The sequence below is a fragment of the Anser cygnoides genome, chromosome 3, assembly GCF_040182565.1.
Source record: "Anser cygnoides isolate HZ-2024a breed goose chromosome 3, Taihu_goose_T2T_genome, whole genome shotgun sequence".
In the NCBI taxonomy this organism is placed as follows: Eukaryota; Metazoa; Chordata; class Aves; order Anseriformes; family Anatidae; genus Anser; species Anser cygnoides.
In genome coordinates this window covers 59570625-59598259 of record NC_089875.1, presented here as the reverse complement: position 1 = coordinate 59598259, position 27635 = coordinate 59570625, and the positions used below count along the sequence as shown (strand labels likewise).

General features: G+C 43.6%; 1 protein-coding gene across 2 annotated transcripts; it reads left to right on the top strand.

Moving 5' to 3' along the window:
* The first annotated feature begins 557 nt into the window (after positions 1 to 557).
* HECA (hdc homolog, cell cycle regulator) lies at positions 558 to 27635 on the top strand. Of its 2 annotated transcripts, XR_010830372.1 has the most exons (5): positions 558 to 920; positions 15990 to 17030; positions 20195 to 20349; positions 23232 to 24312; positions 27389 to 27635. XR_010830372.1 is itself a non-coding variant. In XM_066994230.1 (4 exons), exons 1-4 carry the CDS (start codon positions 668 to 670, stop codon positions 23394 to 23396), a joined length of 1614 nt encoding a protein of 537 aa, XP_066850331.1. In that variant the 5' UTR covers positions 558 to 667; the 3' UTR covers positions 23397 to 27635. The 2 variants fall into 2 exon arrangements, 1 of the variants encoding a protein (XP_066850331.1); XM_066994230.1 differs by having other exon boundaries at positions 23232 to 27635.

The window sequence follows — 27635 nt, the reverse complement described above, 5'->3', positions numbered from 1 at the left end:
GAATCTCGGGAATATTTGTTATCAATTTTATACAGTGCCTCCCACTGAGCCTGGGCTCCTGCAGCCGCTGAGGCTGCCGCCCCTCCACCAAGCCCCGTTCCAGCTCTTCATGAGGCGAGCAGAGCACTTTGACAGCCTTCATCCAACTTGCTCCCGAAGGTTCACCACTGCTGTCCCTCACCAGTAGTGAAATTAATTTTAGGGTCTCAGCACTGCAAGGCTTCTTCCCTCCTCCTCCTCCTCACACACGACTGCGTTATTTTGATATATATATATTTATTTTTATTATTCCTGCTCCCCTCCCGGGGGGTGCTGCAGTTTGTGTCCCACCCCACCTCGGCCGCCCGAGGCCTGCCCGCGGGGGCTCGGGGATCCGCCGAAGAACGGGGCCGGGACCCCCCCCCGCCGCGCCCGGGGCCCCGTGCCCGGCCTCCCCCCGCCTCAGCGCCGCCCCTGCCGCTCCCCTCGCCGCCCGCCCGGGGAGGAAGCGCGGATCGGCGGCGGCGGCCGAGCGGGCCCCGCCTTTCGGCCTCCCCTCCCCGTCCCTCCCTCCCCCGGGCCCCGCCGCCCACCGCGGGCGCGGCGCAGCGCAGGGCGGCCGCCGCGGCCCCGCCATGAGCCGGAGGTAGCGGCGGAGCCTTCCGCAGCCGCCGCCCGCCCGCCCGCCATGCCGAACCAGAAGGGCGGCAAGGGCAAGAAGAACAAGCGCGCCAACAGCAGCGGCGACGAGCAGGAGAACGGGGCGGCGGCGGGCGGCGGCGGCGCCGCGGCGGCGGCGGGAGGCGGCGGCGGCGGCGGTGGCGGCGCCGCGGCGGGCGGCGGGGCCGGAGGAGCGGCGGCGGCCGCGGGCGGCGGCGGCGGCGGCGGCGGAGGCGGCGGCGGCGGAGGAGGAGCGGCGGCGGGCGGCGACGCCAAGAGCGGTGAGCGGCCGGCCCGGCCCCGCGGCCTCCTCCCGCCGTGGCGCAGGCCCCGGGCGGGCGGAGGAGGAGGAAGGGGAGGGAGGGCTCGGAGGGAGCCGGGCGGCTGGGGCAGGCGGCGAGGTGGGGTGAGGCTGCTGCGGGGGGTGCCGGGTGGGCAGCAGCGGGCGTCGGCCGCCCGTGGGCAGCGCCCGGAGGAACAATCCCCGCTTTATGCCGCCGCGGCCGGCCCCCCGCGGGCGGTGTGCTCCCGAGCTGGGCCGGGTGTTGTGCTGCCGCTTCGGTCGGGGGCTGGTTGGGGCTGGGGGGGGGGGTTCGGTAAGGTTTTATCCTGCAGAAACTTGCTTTGCTGTTCGTGCTCGGAGATAGCCCTGCTGCAAAACGGTATTTAAGGCCGAAACTGGAGGTTGGCGCGTTTCCTTACGCCCTTTGCTAAGCAAAAAAGAGAATTCTCAGGTCCGACATTAGCTCTACAACGAGCTCCGCAGAGCTCCCCGTCTTGCCTTTTCCCCCTCCCAAATCAAAGGCTTTGGAAAAGCTGCGAGGGGTAGCTACGACTGGCTTTATATTTTCTGGCAGTAGTTTTGCCTGGCTGCTGCTAGTCGATGAAGAATCCTTTCCAAGAATCCTACTACAGTTTTCAAGATGTCCAATTCCCGCGTATCGTTTAATGGAAACTTTTCCTTAGGAATATTAGCGATTAATTACGCGTTGCTTCGGCTCATAAGGTTTTTGCCAGACTGCTTTTATGAGAATATTACTTACTCCAGAGAGTCATGGAGAATGCTTAGAATTTCTTTTTTTTTTTTTTTTTGGTCTATTTCTTCTGAGTGAGTGAGCAAGGGAAAAAAGAAAAAAAAAACACCATAGAAATTAGTAGGAGTTGGAGGAATGGGCTGCCCAGGGAAGTGGTTGAGTCACCATCCCTGGAGGTTTTTAAAAGACGTTTAGATGTAGAGCTTAGTGACATGGTTTAGTGGAGGACTTGTTAGTGTTAGGTCAGAGGTTGGACTAGGTGATCTTGGAGGTCTCTTCCAACCTAGATGATTCTGTGTGAATTCTGTGATTTCTAGAGCATTTTTATCATGACTTCAGTCCAGTGACATGTACTTTGCAGGTAATGTCTTGCACAAGACCGTGTTGGTTAGTGTGTTGGCTTGTCTTTTGAGGTGGGGAGAAATGGCATTCCCAATTTTTTTTTCTCTAAAGCACAACAGAAAATGGTGCGTTCAGGTGTGGATGCTTTGTGGGGGGAGCACAAAGCCATGTTCCACATGCAGTGTCCGGAAAGTGCTACCAGTTCTGCAGTGAACACACGTAGCACTACGGCTTGCTGGTGGGACAGGTTTTCTGCCTTCACCTCTGAGACAGTGTCCCAGGTGCCTTGCACATCCCTACTCTAAGCTTGCCAGACTTCTATGAAGTCAGAGTTGCATTTCTAAGAGCTAACCTGAGATCATAGAATAGTTTGGGTTGGAAAGGACCTTAAAAGACCATCTAATTCCAACCCCCCTGCCATGGGCAGGGACACCTCCCACCAGACCAGGCTGCCCAAAGCCCCATCCAGCCTGGCCTTGAACACCTCCAGGGATGGGGCATCCACAGCTTCTCTGGGCAACCTGTGCCAGTGCCTCACCACCCTCTGAGCGAAGAATTTCCTCCTAACATCTAATGTAAATCGCCCCTCTTCTAGTTTAAAACCATTTCCCCTTGTCTTATGTCTGTCTGTAAAAAGTCTCTCTCCATCTTTTCTGTAGGCTCCCTTCAAGTACTGGAAGGCCACCATAAGGTCTCCCCTGAGCCTTTTCTTCTCCAGGCTGAACATCCCCAGCTCCCTCAGTCATTCTCCTTAGGAGAGGTGCTCCAGCCTTCTGATTATCCTTGTGGCCCTCCTCTGGACCCGCTCTAACAGCCCCACATCCTTCTTGTGCTGGGGGCTCCAGACCTGGATGCAGCACTCCAGTTGGGGCCTCACCCGGGCAGAATAGAGGGGCACAATCACCTCCCTCCACCAGCTCCCACCAAGCTCCCTCTGTTGATCCAGCCCAGGATGCAGTTGGTCTTCAGGGCTTCAAGCGCGCACTGCTGGCTCATGTTGAGCTTTTTGTCCACCAGAACCCCAGAGTCGTCCTCTGCAGGGCTCCTCTCAATGAATTCTTCTCCCGGTCTGTGCACGTCTGGGATTGCCCCGGCCCAGGTGCAGCACCTTGCACTTGGACTGGTTGAACCTCATGCAGTTCAGATGCTTTTTTACTCTCTCCCTTCCTGCTTCCTCATGACTTCAGTGGTCAGAAACATCTTTGTCTCTTTTGTTATACCTCTGCTCCTTTTTTTTTTTTTTTGTCCTCACAACAGAGGTATGAAGTTGGTTTCGGTATTTACTTGAAGCGCCTGGTGAGCGCACCTGATCTGTGACTTGTCACTGTGTCTAGCCATATCTTTCGTTTCAGGTACTCCTAAAGGCTGGAGGAGTAGGTGTGGTTGCTAGTTTTATTTTACCTAGGCTACCGCCCATCAGATAATCCTCAGCTGGAAGCTTCGTAAATTGTATTTTTACTGAGACATCCAAAGCTTTCAACAGGTTTGGTTCAGGAAATGAAAGAAAAAGTGGCTCCTGTCATGCAGCGAGGCTGGGAATCCAGTTCTCATGTGCAGGGAAAGGACTAGATGATGATAATAGGTTCCCTCTTGTCTATAAAACTCATGAATCCGAAATGAAGCTGTGTAGTGTAGCTGGGCCTTGGAGGCAAGTATCCCGTTACCAGACTCGAGATGTTTGTAAGAGGCTGTGTGCTTACGGTTAATTGATCACTAAGCAGTTTACCGAGGACACAGCCTGCTGCAGCGAGTTGTGAGGTTAATAGAGTTCTGCTGTACACAGTCAACTCTCGATTATTCATGGGAGATTATCTGTGTTGAGGATTAAGTGTGCTGGGTGCAGGGAGGCTCTTCCCTATGCTGCTCCTTGTGGGCCAAGCGAGCCTTGGCTTTGCATCGTGATGTCAGTGTGACAGTCTAGTTACATGGTCACATCAGGACCCTGCTTCATCCGGGGAAGGGACAGTGACTCAGATTTATTTATTTATTTATTTATTTATGTAAGTCTTCATTGTTCTCTTTGTGGTCCATATATTGTTTCTGCCTCCCGTCCAAACGCCAGAATGAAACAGAAATTTTAACTTCTCCTGGGCTTCTCTCTGCAGCCGGGACTAGCGGTGCTGCGTTACGCAGAGCTGCTCTTATAGCAGCCCTTTACAGCAGAAAGGTGTTGCTCTCTTTTACATTTTGGAAACTTTTGCTTTATACAATTTTCCCTCCAAGTGTCAGCCAATTTTTGGCATGATGATTGAGAAACACAGACTGATCTTCCTCTGCCCAGGAGGGCACCCGTTTGTTTTGTTTTGGTGGTGTTTTAATTAGTGCATATTTACAGCTCAGACTGTGGTGGAAGTCAGCAGAAGGGTTCAGGCTTATGAGTCTGATTTTGGATGGTGGGGGTTGAGAGGATGGGGCATAAATTACTGACTGGATGTGATGACTCTTCTCCATGTTGCACTGCAACTTTTGGCAGCTATTGTGATGAAGGCCACAAGGAGCATTCTCGCTTTGTAGCTGTGCCTTCCATTCCTCTGTTTCCTCTTACTTCTTTTCCTGTGCCTTCCCATTTCTTTTCCTGGAGAATTTCCATGTGTACATCTTCCCTCAGAGCAAGGAGAAATTTTCTATATGATAGCTCAATTTTTCTTGACCAAAGTGACATCTATATTCTGTGCTGAACGAGGAGCAGGTCATGGCGGGCTAATGGACTAATTTACCAGTGTCGTAATGCACAAGGAAACTGAAATTTGGTTTAGTGGGAAGCCTCGTTAGTTAGATTCCTGTCTTCAGAAGTAGATTTTTGTCTTCAGAGCGGTTGAATTCCAAATAAAGTTGTATTTTTCTAGATAATTTTCTAGGTTAGTTTTCTTAATCAAATTGGAAAATCTCAGCTATCATATAAAATTACATCCGTAACTACCTTGGTTTATGCCTCAGTGACTTCAGCCCTGTGGGTTACAGAAATTGGCAATAGCAGTAGTTGGTAATCTTCATCTACAGGCATAAATGAATGTGGGGAGGCAAGGTGTTTTGTGGATCATTTGCTCTGAGCAGCAGCAGAGGAAGGTCCGTCCACAGGGTTTATGTCAGATCTGATGTTTCTGAATGGCGGCAAATTCCTTCTCCATTTGTGCCCTGATGAGCTTGGGCACTTTTACTTCGTTAGCTCCTGCCAGTCTACCTTTTATCCCTTTTATCCAATAAACTTCTTGATCCAGACCCCTCATACAGTTGTTTCTGGCCCTAAAATTCTTTGCTCCATCCATTTTCTTTGCCTTGCATTCATGTTTGGTCTCATTATCCAGTAGACCCAAGTCCTTTTCCTCCTCTTGCTGGTCCCTACCTTAGCATCTTCCTGATTTGTTCCCGTGTCCTCGTCTCTCCAGCATTGGTGCCATGAGAAGATGAGAGAAAAGGAGAATCTGGCTGTCTGCTCTCCATGTCTGTAGTTTTCCCCTTTAACATAGGGTTCATTAGAGCCAACTAAACTAAAGTTGAGAGGGGGAAAAAAAAAAGTATATCTGTCTCTGAATTGCTATTTTACAGTGTGCTTAAGTTCATGCATTTTCCCCACTGGCAAAGGTGAGACCTTAAATTGCAAATTGGTAGGATGTGTGGTGGAATTGCCAGGTGCAGATTTATGCAGAATCCTTGTCATGAAAACCCTTCAGGGGAGGAAGGGGGGGGGGGCAGCTGATGGAGGTGGGTGTTTTAGGTCCCATTGGGACGTCGTTGTGCTGTGCCAGCTGAAGGGTTGTGTGAGCAGTGCCCATGTTGACGGGGCTGGGCTGCCTGGGTCACTTCTGTACCTCCCAGTTGTACTTCTGCCTTGGTCTGGCTGCCTTTACCATCAGGAACCCCCTGTGGATCGCCTTGCTGAGGGCCAGACCCCAGAAGGACACAGCTAAAATTATAATGTGCCTTCCTCGTAAATGACGTGTTCCCTGAGAGATGTGCAGCAGGTACACTTCATGCAGTGGGCGTATTGGAGTATACATCTGCTCTGTACGATGTACTCTGTACCAGAGTGAGTTGAATATTTATAACTTCTCAAATAAGAAATTCTCCAAGAAGCTTAAAAACTGTATTTTAATATCCTCATGTTCATATGAGATCTCTAGAGAACTTTTTCCTAGGTACTTGGCTTTAAAATGGCCAGCTGGGCTTCTGCATACTCTTCGCCTGTGTTGTACAAGTTTGTAAGGCTTTGATTTACTTTCAAATAAAAATATTAACATAAGACAAGTGTATGGAGAAAGCAAATCATTCAGCACTAGGGTGACTAATATATAGAAAGCTGTGACCAGCCAACCAGTAAGATTTACAAAAAAACCACTTATATTCTGGAGGTGGGGTAGTTAGAGGGCCAGAAGATTTGCCGGTGCAGTATTCAATTAAAAAATGTATTTTTAGAGCATGAATCACTCTAATATATAAGTGTGGATTAGTATTTGCTGATGAATATTCCCTGCTGCATATAACATCTAATTCCAGTTTGGCAGTCTAGTGATGTTGGGTGTTGGAACCTCCTTACTATTTAGCTTGAGGGAGGGAGTACCGCTGATGTCGGTGAAGCCACCTGGAAAATGAGGTTTCTGTTTGGTTGCAGTGAGTGTCAGAATCTAATTCGTACACACTTTGTAAAGGAGAACCATTTTTCTTCCTAATTCCATTGAGTTCTAACTGCAGAAATCAGCTGAATGCAAATTCCACTGTCTCTATCAATGCAGATTGGTTTTGAAAGCACTTTATCTTAGTTTTGGAATTTTTAAAGCTATGCAGTTACATCCTTTTGTGACAAATGCAAGGCATTTGCAAATGGGATCATGTCTATGGTGTTGCTGAATAAAATAAATATCCTTTCATACAAGCAAGTACACATTTAATTTTTTTTAAGTTGCTTGCTATCAGAATGGGTATCAGGGCCCGACTGCATTGTGCTCATGTGATCAGTCACTGGTTGAAGCATAACGCTTACATGAGTAAGGGTTATGCTTGACGTTTGTTAGGTTCCATGTGAGGAAACACAGTTTTTGAACTGATTGCTTGACTTTGTGTGTACTCATCCCGTATCTTCCTCCCAGTGATCTAACAAGCAGTGACAAACCAGCTTCTAGTCCTGGGAGATGTTTGTAAGTTTTCTTCAGCCTTGCATATTGACACATCCTTTGATATGAAAGTAGCATGAAGACTGGCAGGCATCCTTTCTTCTCTGCTTTTCTTCCTACAGCACATGCGAGGAAAAATAGAGGTAAACCTTGCGTATGGCTCAGGGAAAGGTAATCCAGCTAATCTTCAAGGTATCTGAATTACAACAGCATTAGTAGGGCACGGGCTTTCTTTAAACAGTTTGCGTAGAAATCCAAATAATTTCAAACAGGCCTCTTGAAGTAGTAATCTAGTCACTGGAGTGGATAATTCCATTTTGAAAGCTGGCAGGATTTTGAGCAGAGCACTGGCATTTCCCAGTAGACTTTAGTGACATTTATCTTGAGAGCATTCACTCTAACCTTTATCTTTCTCTCTCTCTCTCGCGATGGCAGAGTCTTTCAGTCCTCCTGCCAGGGCTTGAGTGGGATATTGCTGCTGTTCCCGTCTCGAATGCTTGCTGGGAGAGGAGATAGCTTCAGTCAGAGCCTGGCTGTTGAGTGTGCCTGGCATTCCCCGGCTGCGCTGCTGTGCTCCAGGATACCATTTTGGGAGCGGTGTGCAGCTGAGGCCCCTGCGTGCTGCGCGGGTGCCAGAGGTGGCACACAGGCCGGGCTGGGAGCCAGCACAGCATCGCGAGAGAGACGTCTATTGGAAGTGACAGCTCCGACCTCCGGAGCTGTCGTCTTGCCGAGACGCTAGATGCAGCAGCTAGGGAGGCTGCATCCCCCGCTTCCCACTGAGTTTCTACCAGCTTCTTTAGCCTTTTACATGAGAATAAAAATACTGTCATATTGAAACCTGGAAAGTATGGACCAATGAGACAAACACCCCTAGACTTAAAGCTGGAAACAATACCATTTGAGTCAGCCTTCTGTCCCTTTACTGTTACCTTCCTTGTGCATTTGGGCAGGGCCTCGTGGCTAGCTGGTTCTGATTCTGGGCAAATCCAGTCCACGTCTGTGCTTGGTATTAAGACACCTACTTCTTCACTTGCCTTGCCACATTTATCCCTTTATTTCCAGCATAAGTTGGAATTTGGCACTGAAAACTTGCCAGGGCAGGTGCATTATAGTCCACTTTAGTTATTAGGATATCTGTTTCGTCAGACACGAGGGTGAGTTTACTGTAACATTTCAAGGTATTGAAGGCTGTTGTAAGGCTATAGTAAAAGAATTTATCGGTGGAAATGCTTTGCTGTGAGGATGATTCTATGATTCAGGTGTGGACAAAGCAACAGCTAAGGTTCAGAAGACATTAAAGCCCACCGCTCTTGAGGTAGTCACCAATCTCTGCATTCACCATGATAGAGGACACCATAAACATCCACCCTATATGGAGCAGTGCGAGGAGTCTTCCTGACCTTGGCACAATTGCTTGTGGTACAGAGGCCTGCTCCTTACCTGGCCTGGTGATGCCAACCCAGGATTTGCATGGTAGTATCAGGAGTGCGTTGGCATTAGTTATCCTGAGGGGTCTGTTCCCCTTGGTATGGTGAACTGGTGATGTTTTTGGTTGGACTGAGGGGATACATCAAGTCAGGGCAGGATTTTTCCTGTGCAGAGAGACTCTCTACATCCTAAGCCAAAGCTGGCGACTGAGTTGTTCTGTGTTTTGATGACTAAATGGAAAGATTTGGCTAGGTTAGCTAGATGATGATAACCTTGCAGATTTTGGTAATTTCTGTAAGACCATATGAATTCTATGATGGGTTTCAGCTGTGTAGGCAGAGTTGGTCCAGCTTGGAGCGCAGATGGCTGTGCAAGCAAACTGCAAAGCTACTGTGCTGATGTAGGTGCCTCCTGTCCTTGGTTTGTACAGTGCTGCTCTTGATTTCCTGACTGACTTTGGTGATGTGATGGCTGGACTGGGAGTGGGTGGTTGAGTGAGAGCCATAGATAACACCAACCGTGTATCATGTGCTAATCGCAGATTTCATAAACAGGCATTTGTTCTGGCTGTGCTTCAAGTTAGAAGGTGTTAATGTGACAGGTACGACTTAAGCCTTCATGATTTCCGTTGCCTCTTTCCTCTGCTTTGTGGTTAGGCCTTCCTCAGATTTTCTGAGGGAAGAGAGGCCTTTGGAGGCTGAGCGTGAAGTGCACGGAGGTGGTTCTAGCCTCTGCTGCACCCTCCAGGACTCCTGTCATCTGAATTTCCAGCTGAACCAGGGTTTAGTAACTCCAGCTTACCTGAAATCTTCCCTTGAGGAAGGGAAGGTGGTTACTTCATGTGACTACTCACTTCTGACATCCTGCCCATTGGGTGAGCTGCCAGGTACAGCCAGGCTGCTTATGGCTTTTATTCTCTTTAAGACCCTTCCAAGTGTAAATATTGACCACTGCTACTATGCTGTGCCAGGTGAAACATCAGCCTGCGCTGTCCTGCTCTGCCGATCGCTGAAGATGGCCTTGTAGCATTGGCTTTTCTTTCCAAGAATGTTATAGGGAGTCTCGTGAGACAAAAAGCCTATGTTTTGGGTGGCTGAGCAGATACTGCTGTCCTGTTTCTTCCCCTCCCTTCAAGAGAAGGTCTGGAAACTTTAATCTTAATCAGTCTGCATAGATTGCCTAAGAAGTTTTGGATAGGCATCAGTCATCGTCAGTGAGCGCTATCAATGCAAGCAGTGAGCCAAGCTGTTTTGAAAGACTTTTCTTACTGTTTTTCTGCTGTTATATGTTGTTGCTGCTGCTGCACTGAACATCCAAGCCTGCCTTTTGAATCCACTTGTGAAACATTTTTTCCCAGTGTATTCTTCCTGCTGCGTTCAGGCTTTTAGGAAGGTGACTGATCGTTTCTGTAGTGCTGTATGATTTGTGCTGCTTAGCTCTATGCATATGGCAATACCCTTTTGTCACTTCTTGGTAATCTTTTGCATGTCAGATTATATTTCAAGGTTTACCAGAGCAGACACATTGGGCAATTAATACAAGTTTTCAGCCCGTTTCATTGCTGTTGTGTCTTTACTTTTTTTTTTCTTTTTCTTTTTATAGTTGCGCTACAGCATTAGCACGATAATACTGTCTGACTTCAATTAAAATAAAGCTATCCTGATGGTAGGAGAAGCTCTCAAGATTCATGCAGATGGTTGGTGGGGTGTAGCCTTCCACAGATGGGGCTCAACTCCGGTTCAGGCTGACAGAGTGAACAATTTTTGGATGTGTAGGGTTGTGAAGAGAGCCCTGTTCACGTGAAGCTGGTAATATAGGTTAAAGTGTAATGTATGTGTCCCACAGGTATCCTTTCTAGCCTAAGTAATGTGCTGGCAAAGTGTCCGTGGTGTAGATGGTGAGGTGCTAGAGTGACGGTAGACCAAAAGCAGGCTGTAGTAGGTGTCTTACAGCTGACTCAATGCCAAGACCTAAGCTTTTTTTTTTTTTTTTTGGACATATCTTTTTCCAGATCCATAAAAACCTACTGTCTCCTCACAGTTGCTTTAAAATGATAATAGGACTGCCTCTTCCAGCAGCACCACACTTCTCCTTCCTCTGCCCCAGCCTCACGTTGTTAATACCACCCTTGAGCTTTACTAGCGATCCTAAGCGTGGGAGGGGAGCTGAAACCTACGCTGGAGAGTACAGGAAATAATTATCTGTTTCTGTCCACTGACTGAAAGTCTCTGGTGCTTGCACAATGGGTAATGTGGGAACATGGGGGGAAGAGCAAAATTTGCTTCAGGCATCCGCATCTGGGATTTAGAACAAATGAGAGCAGTCACAAAAGCGAGGCTATAGAGCCTGGTTGCATCTTTGGTTTTCTGATGAGTGTGTAAACAGAAGTAAACATTCTCCTCCATTTACTTCACCAGAGAAGTTCCTCACAGTTGTTATTCTGCTGCTTTCGTTTGTGTCATTATACGGCAAGGGTGGTCTTCATATACTGTCTTAAAGGCTTTTTTTTTTAATGTAGAAACAGGTTGATGTGTTCCATGTTGAAGGACATTTATCTCAATCCTCTGTTTGTGTTCCTGACTTCTGCTGATGTTTAAACCTGAACGGAAAATCTGAGAAAAAGCCAAACGCACAAACAAGCTCCTGCAGTCTTCCATCGTGCTCTTGTTTTTGAAAAAGTTAATTTTATGGAAGTTCTGTCAAAAATATAAACTTGTTTAAGCAGTGAGCTATCTTTGCTCGGATGTATGTTTGTTTGGAATATTGTTATTTCTGTTTTAGAGAGCATGTATGTGCTGCTCCATATGCCTAGTTTCAGAATTACTGATCAAAATTACTACAGAGGAGTATGAGAGAACATCTATTGTGGAACTGTAACTTCTTGGAAGAGTCACTGTGCGGCTGTGATTCCAAATCAGCAGCCTTTCCGCTACAGCAGGACACTTGTTTCTAAACACCAAAGCTGTTCTGCTGCACAAAACTATGTGCTGCCGTGTTTTGTTCTCTCAGGCTGTGAAAGAGATCTTGAAACTGAAAGGTAAAATAAAGGTGCTTTTATGGTCAGTTAGGCTTTCTTTCAAAAGGGTCCGCTAGGAGAATGGATGCTTCCCTGATACCTGTTAGCCTTTAATTTTTCCTGAAGTTTATTTTTTTGTAACCAGAAATCTGACAAGTGTTAGTTACTTGGAGTCTATATTTAGGTGACAAACCAGCTTGGGGCTGCCATGTGTGGATGGGCAGTTTGGCTCATGTGAAATTCTGTTTACACAGAAGAGGCTTATTGTGGGTCGCTCTTGACAGTGACTGAAGTGCAGTTACCATAAAACATGAGTACAGTGATCTTACCTCTGTCTTTTTGAGGAATAATCTTAAAATTCATTTCTAATTGATTGGAACTAGAAGGGCTTGATAATGAGAATGTTTAAAGTTTTGTAATTCCCTAATAAGCGCTTAGTCTCATTTATAAAATGTTGATTAAATAACGCGGAGCACTTTCGAGGGTGTGAATTGATGGGAAGAGCTCTTCACATTTGCTAGTGTGGATCCCATACTAAGTAATCTGAATGCTGGTGTTTCTGCTCCTAAGACTTATCTGTTCCTGTGAGCTGGTAAAGTTTGACAAAAAGTTGCTTTGCTTTCTGTTTCTTACTTATTTTTTTATGCAGGGACATGTTTTTCGTGAGACATGAAGGGAGAGAAGTTTGCAAGGGATGTCCAGTCCTGAAGACTCTGTTTTGCACAAATAGACGTGATGAAGTTTGAAATATTAGACAGAGCTGAATGTTGGCTTGATAATTTCTGTACGGTTTCCAATTAGTGGAGTTTTCTGCCTTCTTAGATAGTTTGATGGTATAGAATTGGTAGGACCTAATGCTGAAAGCTTTAGCTGTAATGGGCACTCCAAATTCTGTTGTGGGAATACTGCAGCATTTTTATCAAGATCTTCTCAAAACTACTGGACTTTGTAATAATAAACCTGTGTCAGTGAAAGCAGGGAAAAAAAAAAAACTGACTGGTTGCCTTGAGTAGATTGTCATTACTCTTGCTGCAGGAGTGTGGGCACGTGGTAGAGAGACCTGCTGGTTTTCTAGTGGTTCTTGTGCTACTGCAGGGACAGCGGTGAAATTTCAGGTATTCTCCCAGAAGATGTTAGTAAGGAACAGCTGCTTGTCTTGGTAATGATGTTTTCCAGGGTGACTTCGGTTCCACTGTTTAGCAGTTTGGTGGAGTCTTTTGTGTGGGAGAAGACTCTTTGTTTGCTCTGTTGTTGTCTTCTGGCTATCCTACGCTTGCTTCTGCTATGATGGTTGTGTGACCAGCTAATTTACATTGAGTGGGTAGAAGATGAGGTGAGGAAATGTCTGATAAAGTTGTTATCTAATTAACTTAAATGTGGAAAAAAAAAGACATTGCTGTCCAAAAATTGAATGTTTTTCTTCCTCATAGTTATGATAGGTAGCAAATTCTTGGGTAATATGACAGCTTTAAGTTCTCAAGGAAGAGCTGGAGAAGATCACATTTCACAGTCCTCGTGACAGACCAGTAAAAAGGGGAAGAATCTGTTGAAAGTCACACTTTAAAAGAGCCTCTAGACATACAGAACATTATTATGATCAAATAGTTGTGAATACATTGTGTGGAATACACAGACTGGTTTGTTTGTTTGTTTCCCTGCGTTTCTTGTCCACATGACAAAGAGGCAGTAAACTTCTTAGAGGGTTAGAGACCACGTATTTCTTCCATCCAAAATCAGAACCATGTTCAAAGTCTCATTAATGAAATTCTTTTATTTTCTAGTTGGTTAATTATGCTGGTATGGACGAACAAGTGTAAAGTCTTTATTTTTAACTGGAGATTCTCTAGACGTGGCTGTGTAGTAGTAACTCTCTGGGCTGTCAGCTATAATTACATGCACGACTGTTAGAACATTTACACTCTGAAACACAGGGGGAGCATAAGTGGATTGTTGGCATGTCCTTTCTTCCTGCCTTCTGGCAGTGGTGGAAATGAATATGTACCGGAATAGATAAATGTGGGAAATGCATAGTGAGAACTGTTCGTAGTGGTACCTCTCATATCTTGCTGCACATCTGACTTTCGATGAGGAGCTTTGAATGGTTTCAATTTAACTGACTTTTCTGAGATAAACTGCATCGGATGCTACTATTGCAAACTATGCTTTCAGATCTTAAGTGTGATAAAAGAATGGCAAATAACGAAAAACTTTGCAGAGGTGCTTGGTGTGGCGTAGTGTGACTTGAATCAAAGGTAACGGTCTGGGAGAATGGAAGGAGAGCTCTGTGAATTGGTAAACTGACAGATTTTGACTCAGAGTAGATAAATTACTCACTTTTGCATTTAGACAGTGACATTACGCTCGATAATACAGAGTAAAAACACGGAGGAAAAATTAGTCATTGGTTGCCAATAAAATTCATGCCTCTCAAATGACATCCCAAAGCCTGCATGTTCTCAGCAGGCTTTTCAGAGACCTGAGACAAGCAGTGGGAATATCATGTCGCCTGTATAGGAGGAACTTCCAAGAAGTCCCAAGGCAGTGCTTCTCTTAACTAGCACTGTTCTCTCCAGTTTGGTAATCTGTCTTCTTTTCCTTTTGAATGACTGAACGAGTCAGTATTGTGAACTGAAATAGGCTTTTTTTTTTGCTTCAGGAGAACGTTCTTGGGAACACACCTTTGTTGCAGTTTATAGTCAGTCCCTGAAGGAAGGGTATTGCAGCAAGTTCTCCTTGCAACTGTGCTGTTTCTGGCATGTGAAGCAGAGGCAGAAAAATGAGATGAGGATGTAGCACGTTCCAGGGAACAGCTTGGGAAAATTTTCTTGTACTCCTTGTGCCTGTGTGTTCTGGGTAAATAAGTCTGAAGAACTTCCGTGGTCTTGAATTTACTGAAGGTGTTTTGTTTGCTTGCTTATAGCATTTTTGGAAAGGGGCAAAAACTCTAGCATGCCAATGACCTGTTGTTGCAAAACATACTTTGAGTTGCTGCTGTGTGCCTATTATTGAACGTCTTGAGTACCAGCAAAGGAAACAGCATAAAACCTGTTACCCCAGTGCAGATTACATTGTATTACTCACTCAAGCAGTGACAAGCTGGATTAAGAACAACACAACTGAAGTTTCTTTTTCCCCTTTATCAGGTAGAAGCTTGAAATCCTAAGGAAAAATACCCAGTCGGCAGCAGGCTTTTGCAATGAGGCTCCATGTGTCTCCCTCGCAAGTCCTGGAGCTCTAAGCAGGATTCGGGAGCTCCCGGCAGCCTTTTGCGCTGGGTGAGGCAGCACTTGACCGGGGAAAACCCTAAAGAAGTGTGTGATTGTTTGAATGCAGTAATGCAGAGGTAAAAAGGCAGCCCGCCAGTCCTATTGGAGCGGTGTCTTTTGAGGAAGTAAGACGGTAGAAATACAAAGAAATCTTGGTAATATTTGACTAAGCATCTGAGAACCTTGTTTTGGAGTGAGAATTAGACTCACTTAAGATCCAGTAAAAAGTCCCAATGAGAATTTCCTTTTTTCTTTTTTTTTTTTTTTGTGCCTTCCAACTGCGCCGATGCAGTCAGAAATTGGAGTAGTTTGTAATCTGTGGTATTCAGGTGAGGGAGGAGAAAATGTCCTTGGTCGTAAATACAGAACATCTTTGTGTAGGTGATACTGTTACAGGGAGAGAATTGAAATAGTCTGTTCTTTGCTCAAGGATATAGCAAAGGCTGCTGTTTTGCTCATAAAAGACCACGTGGTGTTTGGTCTTTATCTATGTTACAGAACTATCTGGTTTGTGAAGTTTAGCTATCAGGTAGGTCAGTAATGGTGGTATATCCTGAAAACATAACGGAGGACCTCCTTCCTGTACAAGAAACATGATCTGTTTGTCTCGCTGTTCAAAGTCCCGTGGTTCCTGTTTCTCTCGCTATCTATCGTCTCTTGCTCGGTCCCAAAGAAAAGATCAATGCCTGCCTCTCCTTATGATTGCAAAGCCCAGCTGTATATCCTGCTTGTTTTTCAAACAAGCACTTCTGTGTGTTCTTCCCATGTTGCCTCTCAGGCTTCAAAGCAACCCTCCAGAAATGTCCACAAAGCTTTCTCCTTATTTCTTAATGCTTGCCTTCGCAACAGCGTCCACAGAGCCTTGAGGAGGGTTAATGCTTCTGAGGTGCTTCGGCTTTGAGTGCTGAACAAGCTGTGTTGTCTTTTTGTTTTCTTCTTCCTTCATTGCTATAGCTCCTTTTGTGTACTTTTTTTTTTTTTTTGGGCAAAGATTATTTGTTATTCTGACCCAGACCTGGTGCTTCTGGGCTCTTTGATAGTACGGATCATGCGTAAGAACTCGTGTTTGTATTTGGCACGGCATTTACATGAGTAGTGTCATGTGCAGGCCAGGAGCAGCCTGTTATTAATATGTCTGCTTTATGTTCCACAGAAGCCCCTTGTGCTACTCCACTGATCTGTAGCTTTGGAAGGCCAGTGGACCTTGAGAAGGATGACTACCAGAAGGTCATATGCAACAACGAGCACTGCCCTTACAGCACCTGGATGCACCTTCAATGCTTCTACGAGTGGGAGAGCAGCATTCTTGTCCAGTTCAATTGCATCGGCAGAGCGAGGAGCTGGAACGAAAAGCAGTGTCGCCAAAACATGTGGACAAAGAAGGGATACGACCTCGCTTTCCGCTTCTGCTCCTGTCGGTGTGGGCAGGGTCATTTGAAGAAAGACACTGACTGGTACCAGGTGAAACGGATGCAGGATGACAAGAAGAAAAAGTCCGTGTTGGAGAAGAGCACGGGAAGGTCCATGGCGGAGTCAGCAGAAGAGGCCAAAAAGGGCAGGCCAGCCAACAAGCCGCAGAAAGGCTTAAGTCACGACATCCAGCGAAGGCACTCGATGGACAGGCAGAACTCCCAAGAGAAGGGTGTCATTGGCGGGAGCTATGCGGTTCGCTCCCCGTGCGTCTCTCCCGGCCAGTCCCCACCGACCGGCTACTCGATTCTTGCCCCCACCCATTTCAGCGGCCCCCGTTCCTCGCGATACTTGGGAGAATTCCTGAAGAACGCCATTCACCTGGAGCCACACAAGAAGAACATGGCCGGTGGGGGCATGTTCAGGAACGCGCACTTCGATTACGGGGCAGCCGGTTTGCAAGCACATCGATCGGGACACTTCGATGCCCCCGTGCAGTTTCTGAGGAGGCTCGACCTGTCTGAGCTTCTCACTCACATCCCCAGGCATAAATTGAATACTTTCCATGTGCGAATGGAAGATGACGCCCAAGTGGGCCAAGGGGAGGACCTGCGGAAGTTTATTCTTGCTGCTCTTAGCGCCAGCCACAGGAACGTTGTAAACTGTGCGCTGTGCCACAGGGCACTGCCAGTGTTTGAACAGTTTCCGCTGGTGGATGGAACCCTGTTCCTTAGCCCATCAAGACACGATGAAATTGAATATGATGTTCCCTGTCACCTTCAAGGTACAGGTTGCCTGTCAGTCATGCTAGGTTTCATTCTGTGATGGGACTGCTTTCTCTTACTCATCTTTCCTCACCCTCCCCCCCATTTTAGATTTTCATCGTGATTCTGCATTTTTGAGCAGTTTTGTAAAGGCTGGAGTCATGTCCAAATTATGATGTGGGTCAGGCTGAAACGCTTAGGAATGAATTACAAAAAGCAAAAGATGTGTAGAGAGATCCATGCCTTGCTTTTGGTTTTATAACCAGCAGATATTTCATCTAGTTTCTAAGTAGACTATAGCCACCCTGTTCTGCAGTGTGTATGTACTGATTTATGTGTTGTGAGTTTTGCTCCAAGACATACATCAGCCTTTTAAACAACTTTTTATGTTAAGCATGCTGTACTGCAGCATCAATGAAAGTCATATTTGTATCGCCAGTTGTGCCTCTCATCTGCTTTCAGACTAGAAAATATCGGTTTCGTTTTATTGCACATGGTGGTTAGTGTTGTGTGTTTTTTTTTTTAACATGGCAAGGACTATAGTTTGGCATGTGTTAGTGCAGTCTTGGCAAGGACTGTTTCTGTGGCCTGGAGAAGTTAGACATAGTGAAAGTAAGCTTTTATTATGCTGGGATGAAGTGGCATTGAGGTAGTGGGGGCTTTAGATTTGGTTCCAAATTGCCGCTGGTTTGAACAGCATCCTGACCGTGTCCCAGCTCCCTGCTGAGCTGGGAGCAAGGCATGTATCATTTTTCTCCTCCTAGAGGAAAAATAGAAACAAAACAACAACAAAACATGGGCTGGGATGAGCCTCAGCTCTTCCTGAGAGATATGTCCCAAACTAAGTGATTAAGGTGGTACATGGCAAAACACGTCTGTTCTGCAGTCTGCTGGCAGCCAGTATGGCTAACATAAGTCAGAGACACTATTCCTAGTTTGTTTTTCAAAAACATAAAATTACATGTTGAAAAGTGTAATGGGAATGCATTAGCAGGAGGTATTTTAACATTTAAGTTTCTCTCCTTTCAATAAAATGTTGTATCTCATGCATGGTTATAATATCTATCATGTAACATTCCTTTGCTCAACAAACTTTGTATTTTTTTCCTTTATTTAAATCATAGTGCACTAAGTCACTGAACTGTATTCATGCTAACATTATTGTTTCTGTCTTACCTAATGTATTTTCAAGGGGAAAAAGTGACAGACAAACATACAAGCTGAAAAATCTCCAGGATAAGCAGAATATACCTGTGTGAGATAACAGTGCTTATTTGCTTTTGTGAGGAGACATGCACAATGTGCTTGTGATCTTATCAGTGCTAATAGATGGTTTAGTAATAGTGAAACTTGCCACTTCTTATTGTTTGCCACTAAGAATGAAACTCTGCTGAATTATTTTTTTTTTATATTTTAGTTAATTGCTCTTTACCCATTGGATGATACACCTGAAAAACTTGCTCAGACAACGTGCTGTGAATAATTAATTGTTAAAATTTTTACCTCCTTGTCCTGGGTAAAATGGTTTATTATCAGGAATACGCTTTGAAATGAAATTACGCTTGAAAGGGTGCTGTTCCAGGGTGTTATTTTCTCTTTAGTAATGAAAATCACTTCTTTTATCAGGCATGTTTAAGATATCAGGAGTCTCATTCCCTATATAGCAAGGATTGTGAAAATCAAGTGGTGGGGAAATGTAACATCTTAATATGCAGAAGCAGAGCAGAACTTCAGTTCAGGAAAATTATTTGTCTTCCTACACAACACAAAGCTTTAGCACATGGAGTTATTTGAAAGGCTCCAATCTCATGTTGTTTGCTTTAGGAACAGCGCTTACTATATTTGCTCTTCAGTCTCATCACATCACTTTCTCTAGAGCTGAACAGCCCAATGTGGAGTTACTGGATTTATCAGCTCACGCTGGCAACTTTATTGTTTATATATATCTTAGGTAGAATCTGATTTTCCTTCTCATTTTTTCTAAAACAATTGGCTTAAAAAAGAAAACAAGTTAAAAAACAATCCGTTATCTTTAAAGTATCTAGTTACTAGTCAGCAATTTTTAATATTTTATTCCATATAACTAGAAAAAAGGTATACGATGTGCGTGCTCCTTAAATTATGAATTGTGATGTGTGCAGGCCTTTGATGCTAAAGGGCACAAATCATAATCCAACATAAGCACAGACTATATGCAGTCCTGTTTTGTAGTTGCATTAGTAGTTTTGTTTGTAACTGCATTACTACGTAACTTTTTCTTGTATGGCAGTGCAAAATATGGTATATTACAGAATTATACTCTGTGTCAGTCCACTTAAAGCCTACTCTAAACTACTAGTCACTGCAAATCAGGCCTAATCTAGATAGCAGATCTTTGTAGTTTGTGTAAGGCATTTTGTTTTGCGGGAAATTTGCATATTGGATTTCAAATTGTTGAGTTTAGTGACCTTTTTGTGGAGAAAGTATTTTGTGTTAAAGTCTGAGCCACTTGATTTTTACAGAAGGCAGTGTAACTCAGTTTTCGAAATCACTGTTCGTACAGAACCTAAGTTCGTGGGAGAGCTTGATAGATTTGTAGTTCTGTATGGCACGTTAAAGTTGTATGTGTAACATATGTTTTTAAATATAGTTACTGTAAATGAATCAACAGGAAAAAGCGCAGGAAAGAAAGTTCTTCTGGCTGTTACTTTTTTCCACGAAGAGTATTAGGTCCTTAGTTACCTGTTTGCTGAAAGATTTTGGCAAGTTGTTAAATGAGTCTGTGCCTGGCTTGTTAAAAAGCTTCAACGCTTCTCCACTTCTGTTGGGTGGGGATGAAGCTAGGGTAGTTGTCTTTGTGGAAAAATGGCAGCTGACCACATAGCTTAACCTGGCATCTGCTCATGTAGCTTAAGCAACTCCTTTTACAAAATACTTTGCTAAGGTCTACCAGCAAATAAAGGAATGGGGTTTGGGGTGGGCAGGATGATGACTGGTTCCTGAGTTTTGCGTTCATGGAAAATAGCTTCAGTTAAGTCCTATGTATTTGTGACAGAGAAACATCTTTTACTTATCGTTCACCCTTTTCAAAAAGATTTTAATAAGGTGTGATTTGTAACACTAAAGGGCAAATAACACATTGCAGGAAATGTCTGTTTTAATCTTCTGTTACAGTCTCCTTAAGAAGTGTGTTTCCTGTCCACAGGAAGGCTTATGCATCTCTATGCTGTTTGTGTAGACTGCTTAGAAGGGGTTCACAAAATTATCTGCATTAAGTGCAAGTCCCGGTGGGATGGAAGCTGGCATCAGCTGGGAACTATGTATACCTACGATATTCTGGCAGCATCTCCCTGTTGTCAGGTCAGTATCCTAGATAAGTAAGATTCCTAACGTGAAATTCCAACTAATGATAAATAAAGCAAAGGTTTGTGTTTCTCTCCTCCCTTCCCTTCCTCCATCCTTCTTTTTCAGCCTATGCGTGCAGTACAAGAAAGCTGAGTCCATGTCCCTTTATCTTAACTTATGGAGCACAAAGGCCTATAGCTAGACAAAAGCTAATGTAATGGTCAGTGGTTAAGTTTTGTTTTTTTTTTTTTTTAATAAAGCCCCTTTAAATGCATTCACAATTAAAGCTGGTGCTTGGGATGATCATTAAGCATTACCTTTGGCATCAGGTAAAATTCTAGTAGTATTTTAATAATATTTGCACATTTTTAGCAGATGATATGTGCATTCAAGTTCCTTCTAGTTGCTTGAGTTGAGTTCTGTCATAAGATAATCATTGCAAAAAAGCTGAGGAAATCTAAAGGTCTAAGAGTCTTTGTCCTTGGAGATTACCCATCTCTCCTTAATCTTTGCTGCAATTGACTGTGCTGATGGTACTCTGCCACAGCCTGAAGAAGCTTAGCTTTTGTTAAGTGCTCACCTCATATCTTGGGTGAGAAAGAGCCTAGGTTTACTCCAAAGTAGATACATAACACGCCTGAGGCAGCAGGACCATTGGCATCCAAAAGGTTTTTCTTCTGTTTGATGCGTCAAAGCTCAGTAGAGTTGTGTTGCGGAGGTAGGGATGACCCATGGTAGGCAGCTGTGTAAATAGCACAGGGTGCTGTTTTTGTAGGTGCAGCGCAGGGGTCCCTTTTGGCATGTCTGAAGGCCGTGGCTGGCTCCTGACACACAGGATTTGTAACTGGGTTAGAGCAAGTGCCTTGCCAAGACGTTCACGTTCCAAGAATGGTCACTTCATGGTTTGTGGATGCTTTCCATAAAGATTTGCAGTCTCCTAATTTCTTAAGATTAAAAATAAGTAAAATGTCTAAGCTCCAGCAGTCTTAGTTCTGAGTGAGGCTTAAAAGGAAGACAGTCCCTGCCCTTGAAGATGTGGCGATACAAGAGCAATCTCTAATAGAGCTTTACCAATATGTGAGACACAGTTTAATTTTAAATTTAACATTTTTACCAAGATGCGTTGATCACAAGACAAGTGGAGTTGCTGGTACTGGATAAAATTACATTGTTAACGACTGCAACAAAAAGCAGAGATGCCTCCCTTTTTGTGCCTCTTGAGACTGCAGCTTTTTTTAAATAGGGACTTTTAAAGATAAAACACAGATGCTAACTTACTAGCTCTGTAAAATTCAGGAAATTTAAATTTGAATTGCTTCTTTTGAATGTACAAGACAGGAATTAAGGTCTCGTTATAAAAGAGTCTTAATTGTATGATTAATGGACAGTATGACAGTACATGGTAAATAATAGATCTGAATATAAAACCACTAGCTTCAGCGACTGATTGCTGGGTAATATGCGTCATTGTTTCACTCTTATTGTTACAGATGATTCTGCATATAGAGGAATGACATTTAAATATGGTATATAATTTAACTCTGAATTGCCTTGCTAATTTTTGTTTTGAATAATTTCATACCTTATTTCAAAATATTTCATTATGCTTCAAGAATGTGCATGTAGGATAATGAACTACATCCACTGTCAGGTTGATGGCAGCTGGCTGATGGGCTGGACACCAGCGAGGGGAAAACCCACACTTTAAGAAAATTACCATAAATCTATGCCCCATTAGACTGCATTTCTTAGAATTTCTGCTTTTCAAGCAAAGCAGATATCTATGGACTTCATAATTTGTTTCTTTTTGAGTCTTGTCTCAACAGCAGTAGTACTTTAATAATTGCTTCCTCCCCTCCTCCCAAGAAAGTCCCTTAAGTCAAGGTTGCTATAGAAAATCATTTGGTGTTCTTTTCAATGAAGAGCTGAAGCTTTCGTTAGCACGTGAGGCTGTGAGGTTAAACTATGGTACAGATCAAGCCCTCGCTGCTCATTTGCTGTTTTTACTCTTAACCTCCTTTGTGGTCTTAAATCTCCTGCTTCTCCTGAGTGTTTCGTACTCCCTGCTGAGCTTTCACACTGCCTGTTGCTTTCTGCACAGAAAATGGGCTGGATATCTCAGCTAGATGTCTCCTGAAGACACTTGTTGCTGTTGTTACTGCTGACTATGAATAGCTCTGCCTCTCATCACCCTTCGCCTTTAATTATTTCTTCTACCTGTCCAGTTAATGTTGGTCCTGTCTCAGCTGGATTTTGTAGAATAGTTTGTGTTAAGTTTATATAACCTGATACGTATTATAAATGTTTAAATAGATATTTAAAGTGATACAATGCCATGCTGATAAAGTAGATCAAGTTATACGTTTGTTAAACCAAAAGATTAAAATGCTGATACATCTCAAGGAGAGATCATGTTCAAACATAGACCTAAACAAATACACAGTGGGAACTCTAAGGTAAGGATTGCATGGCACAAATGTGAAGTTTCACAAATGTGGAGTTTCTCTCCTCAATTCAGGGCTTTGTTTGTGGCTTATGGAGACAGCACTTCTTACGATGAGCTCATGAATTGGTTCAGAGGTGAACTAGCACAAAACAACCTATACATATATATGTAAGGTCTGAAATTCTGTACCTCCTGCCAGAGTGGGAAATAACTTGCTCTCCAGACTTTGCTGGGCTGTAGGTGTTACTTCATGTGAAAACCATTCTGCGTGCCTGTGAGTTACTGGTCTGGGTGAAAAACATCCTTACCGGCAGGCCCCATGGTTGTCATTTTCCTGACTGAAGCTGTGGCCTTGCCAGAGGCTGGGGCTGAGTGTCTCTTTAGCTAAGGCAAGGAATGGAGGTGAATCTGGTTATTTCAAAAGTGTTTTTGTTTTCTTTTTTTTCCACAGGCTCGACTGAACTGTAAGCACTGTGGGAAGCCAGTAATAGATGTACGGATTGGCATGCAGTATTTCTCCGAATACAGCAACGTCCAGCAGTGTCCTCACTGTGGAAATCTAGACTACCACTTTGTGAAGCCATTTTCTTCATTTAAAGTTTTGGAGGCTTATTGACGAAAGCTTTGCTTTAGTAATAGCTATTTTATGGGTATTTCAACTTTATTACATATCTTTTTATAGGATTCATTCTGTGATGAAATTCCTTTCTTTTCTAACTGAAAGAGCAGCTTCTTTGTCTGTATACATATGAATATGTATATATACATGTTGTTAAACCAGAATCCTCCTGACGAGATCTCTGAAGGTTGGAGGCATGCCAATTTAATGGCCTTTGAATATATCCCAAGTGTGGGGTAAAGTTCAGCTAAAATGATTTGGTTTTATTTTTTGTATTATTGTAATACAGTTTGTAAGAAGGACATGGGTCAGAGAACTATGTCCAGTTGGAAAGTGGGTAACTGTGTAGGCTTGTTGTCCCTCTAGCTTGGTGGAAATGGGAAATCCTTGGAAAGAAATAATCCTGTAGCTGTTGAATTCATTGAGTCTTTTGCATTGGTCCCAGTGGGCACAGGAGCATGCCCCAGACTGTCATCTTAGTGGGCTTTCTTTCAGGTTTCCCAAGATGGGATAAACTAAGATAATGTGACAAGTGAATGTAAATCTATGCTAGAAAAAGTGACCTTGAGTTATTTTTTGGCATAGCGTCTTCCTGCCGTATACGTTTGTGTGTTTCTCTCTGACGGATTGTACGGCAATAGTACTGCTTCCACCAGTGTTGTAATGTTAGCGGTCAGGTTATTTGTTTATACCAAAACAAGCTGGAGATCTTAAAATGCTTTATTTAAAGGTATTTCTTCACAGATATTTTAGGACCTTGTGATAAATGGAAGGAACAGGCTGAACTGAATGGGGATGTTTGTATGTGTCTGCTGGGACTGAGGCTTTGCTGCCTACTGCAGACTGGTGTGACTGGCTTGGAAAGAGGACCACGAAGTGGGATCTGGGCCATCAGACCAGTAAGAGCTGAGAGGTACTTAGTATGACACATGGCATCAGTTTTTAAGTCAATTAATTGCTGCACCTTTGTCTTTCAAAATCATGTAAGTCCAGGATCTAAAACCTTGGAGACTTTTTAAGAAAGCAAATTTAGTGTATTTACTTTCTACATGCCTCTGTGCTGTATATAGTAGTCAATGCATTAGGCAGTGAATTTGTGTCATAGGGTTTGGCCCTGTAGAATCTGCAATTTTTGTTTCTTGCTCCCAACTTTTCCCTTACATAAATAAAAGTTTTAAAATAGGTCGTTAATCTTTTACTTGGCTTCTAAAGCCAGCTGAGATTTTTGTAAGTTTTTTTGTTGTTTATGGAGTGATCGGTCACTCGAGGTATGGGTTTTGTTTATGAGGTGGGTTTATTTTTTGTTTCTTCTGAAGTTTTTTTGGTTTTCCCAAATTAGAATCTCAAAGAGTGTATCCGTTGAAATCATGATCTTAAAAATGTCCCTGATAATCTGCACACTCTGGGAAGGAAAACAGAAAAGTCAGAAGCCAAGAAAGTGTTGCATATACTGGACAGAGAATTACGCTTTCTGCTAAGTTAAGAAATTAATGTGCACGTGAAATTTGAACTGAATATCCATGTTTCTCTGTGCGTAAAAAATGCCAAGTTCACAGTTTTATTTCCTGGCTGTCTTCACTGCAGAATTAGCTCCTTTAAGCATTAGCCACTCTTCAAGTAATACTCAGGCTGCATAGAGGGCTTATGTTGGCACACATCACTTACTGCTAACTTGGGTGGTAATGTCCTTAGAAGCCAGCTAAGTCAGGTTAATGATTTTCACATCTGGGTAGGACTGGGCTATCTCATAACGGTTATGTTGGTGATCCACCACCGCTGGTCTGAACAGCGACATTAACAGGCTGTGATAGTCTACATCACTGGCTCTCCCCTTGCTCTGTCCTCTCTTCTGTCCGTGTGTTTGTGTCTGGAGCACATTCTTGGGGTTTTGTGCAGTTGTTCCTTGGGGGTCTATTTGTGACAGTTTGGGGAAAACTGTTTCCTTTTTAAGACAAATTGTGGGAAGAACTTTGGGACACTTCTAACACTGTCCTGGTGTGGCTATCACAAACCAAGTTATGCCTGCTCCAGTTACAGTGGCACCAGCACTGTAACCGTTGGCCATAGAAGCAGGATCTGGCCCAGGTGTACGTGGGCTGGAAGAAGTTAGCTAGCAGATAAAACTTGGTTAGCTGTGCAGTGTAGACTTCCCTTATGGAGAACAATCAAGTTATAATTCAAATTAATTACTTGGGGAGGATGAGCCCTTCACCTTCAATGGTATATTTCCACAACCTGTTGGAGTTAGGGTTGTTTGGAGTTAAGTTGTCTGGCAGTACCGTGGGTACCAGATCACATAGACAAATGTTGGACTCTTGTAGCAGAAAGACAAAGCTCCTGTAATGATAAAAATTAAAGAATACATATAGCATTTGATCTTGAGTGCTAGTCACTCATGCGTTGAGCCTAAGGTATTAATCCCCACATACACTGAAAGGGTAACAAAATAGTAGCATTCTGTACCTATTTTTTTTCACCCATTTGGTGAGGGGAGGTGTCACTGCAATGCACATGGTAGGGCAGAAACAGGATATGGAGTTCTTCTAAATACTTGTTCACTTACTTTCCTTAATATAGCTTAATTTATAATTCTTTATGTTCTTAGATGCCTCTCCAGGTATGTATGTATGACAATCGAGAATGAGTAGAAGTGGAGAAAAGGAATTTGGCCACTTCTTAAAAACACAAACATGTGAAAGGTTGTACAATATATTCAAGTCAAAATTAAGAATGCAGCAGACCGAGAAAGTGAGGAGGGGAAAGCATGTTTAAAGTCTTAATAGCAACAAGAAGTTGTTTACAAATCTATCCAAGGCAACAATTTAGTTCTCAATCACCTTTTCCTTTTAATTCTGATTTTAAGTGAGTCTTAACTACCACTTGAGGAAACGCCTATTTTCTTGCAAAGCACATCTCTCAACTGGAGGCTAACAGCACATGTAGTACCGTAAAATGATTCTCGATGGAAACCAGCTGAGCTAGAGAAAGATTCCTCTGAACTTTTCCTCTAAAGTAAATTGTCCCTAATTTATAGGGAATACTTTCTCTGCTTCTTGCTGATGCTGAAAACTGGTCTTGTGTTACTGCACAATGCAAGTAAAGATATATATATATTTTTTAATAAGATGCATCAGACTCCAGTCAAGCAGACAGGCCCACCCTTTGGCCATGAAAGTTTTGGCTAGGCATTGCATAAGTACAAAGTCAGAGTGAACTTTGGGACTTAATGGCTACTTAAGAGGTTGAACTAGACAACAGTTGGTTTGCTATCTGGCATGATGAGCACTGGTAGTAGTCATTGAGCTTTTAAATGTGTCAAAAGGGAAATGGTTTGTCAGTGTAGGGAGCTGCTTGCTTTGCTTGTTTGGCTAAAGTTTACTCTTCACTACCTTTCATTTTTCTGATGCTGTGTGTTCTTTTTAGTCTGGCCTGTGGTCGGATTAAACTGTGCCTGAAGTATGTTTTGTAAACGAGAATACAGTCCTCTGGATTTGGAGGTTCATTCTACTCTTCTTAAATGCACGATACTCCTTGTGATAGTAATAGGAGTTGCATGTGCAAATGCTTTTCTTTCCAGTAGTTAACAGTGTTTTCCATAGGAGAGGCTTGCATTTAGATAGACTTAATATTTTGGATGTGTAAATGAATTCATCCATCAGTAGGGCATTTAAAAGTAAATTTTGATAACCATAACTAACACAGAAGACATCTTTTACATGCTGATACATAAGTTGACATCTACCAGCGTGAGCAGGCTGAAATTCATGTTCTGTCTAATGCTGCAGAGACATTAAAATTACAGTGCTCTATAGCCCATTGACTATTTCATAGTCTATTTGCATTCATGTGTCCAGTAGTGAGCAGTGTATTCATAATGAAATTAGTTGGGAAAATAGGGAATATTCCTACGAGGGAGGCATCTAACACAATTTCTTTTTTTTTCTTTTCTTTTTTTCCCCCCTCATGTACTCTTCATTTTGCTGTACCAGGTAACTGAGAACAAACATGCTGTTGTAAGGCCACCGGTGAGAAAACACCTCAAAAATATACTTGTCCGTAAAGGTTTCTTGTTGAGACATTTTTGGATTGCACTTTTGCAGATGGAAGAATATGTACATAGAAAATGAATGTTGATGAAATCAAAATAATTGGTTATGATATCATTCGCGTGTGTTGTTAGAGAATATTTTGTTGTGACTTCCCTGTATTAAAAAATAATAAATACCAGACACCTAA

Bases quoted from the DNA above. Each gene is read 5' to 3' on its own strand.
- HECA (XM_066994230.1), top strand. From the start codon at position 668: ATGCCGAACCAGAAGGGCGGCAAGGGCAAGAAGAACAAGCGCGCCAAC. The intron at 17,031-20,194 runs GTACAGGTTGCC...TCCTGTCCACAG, and splicing joins TGTTCCCTGTCACCTTCAAG to GAAGGCTTATGCATCTCTAT. The intron at 20,350-23,231 runs GTCAGTATCCTA...TTTTTTCCACAG, and splicing joins CAGCATCTCCCTGTTGTCAG to GCTCGACTGAACTGTAAGCA.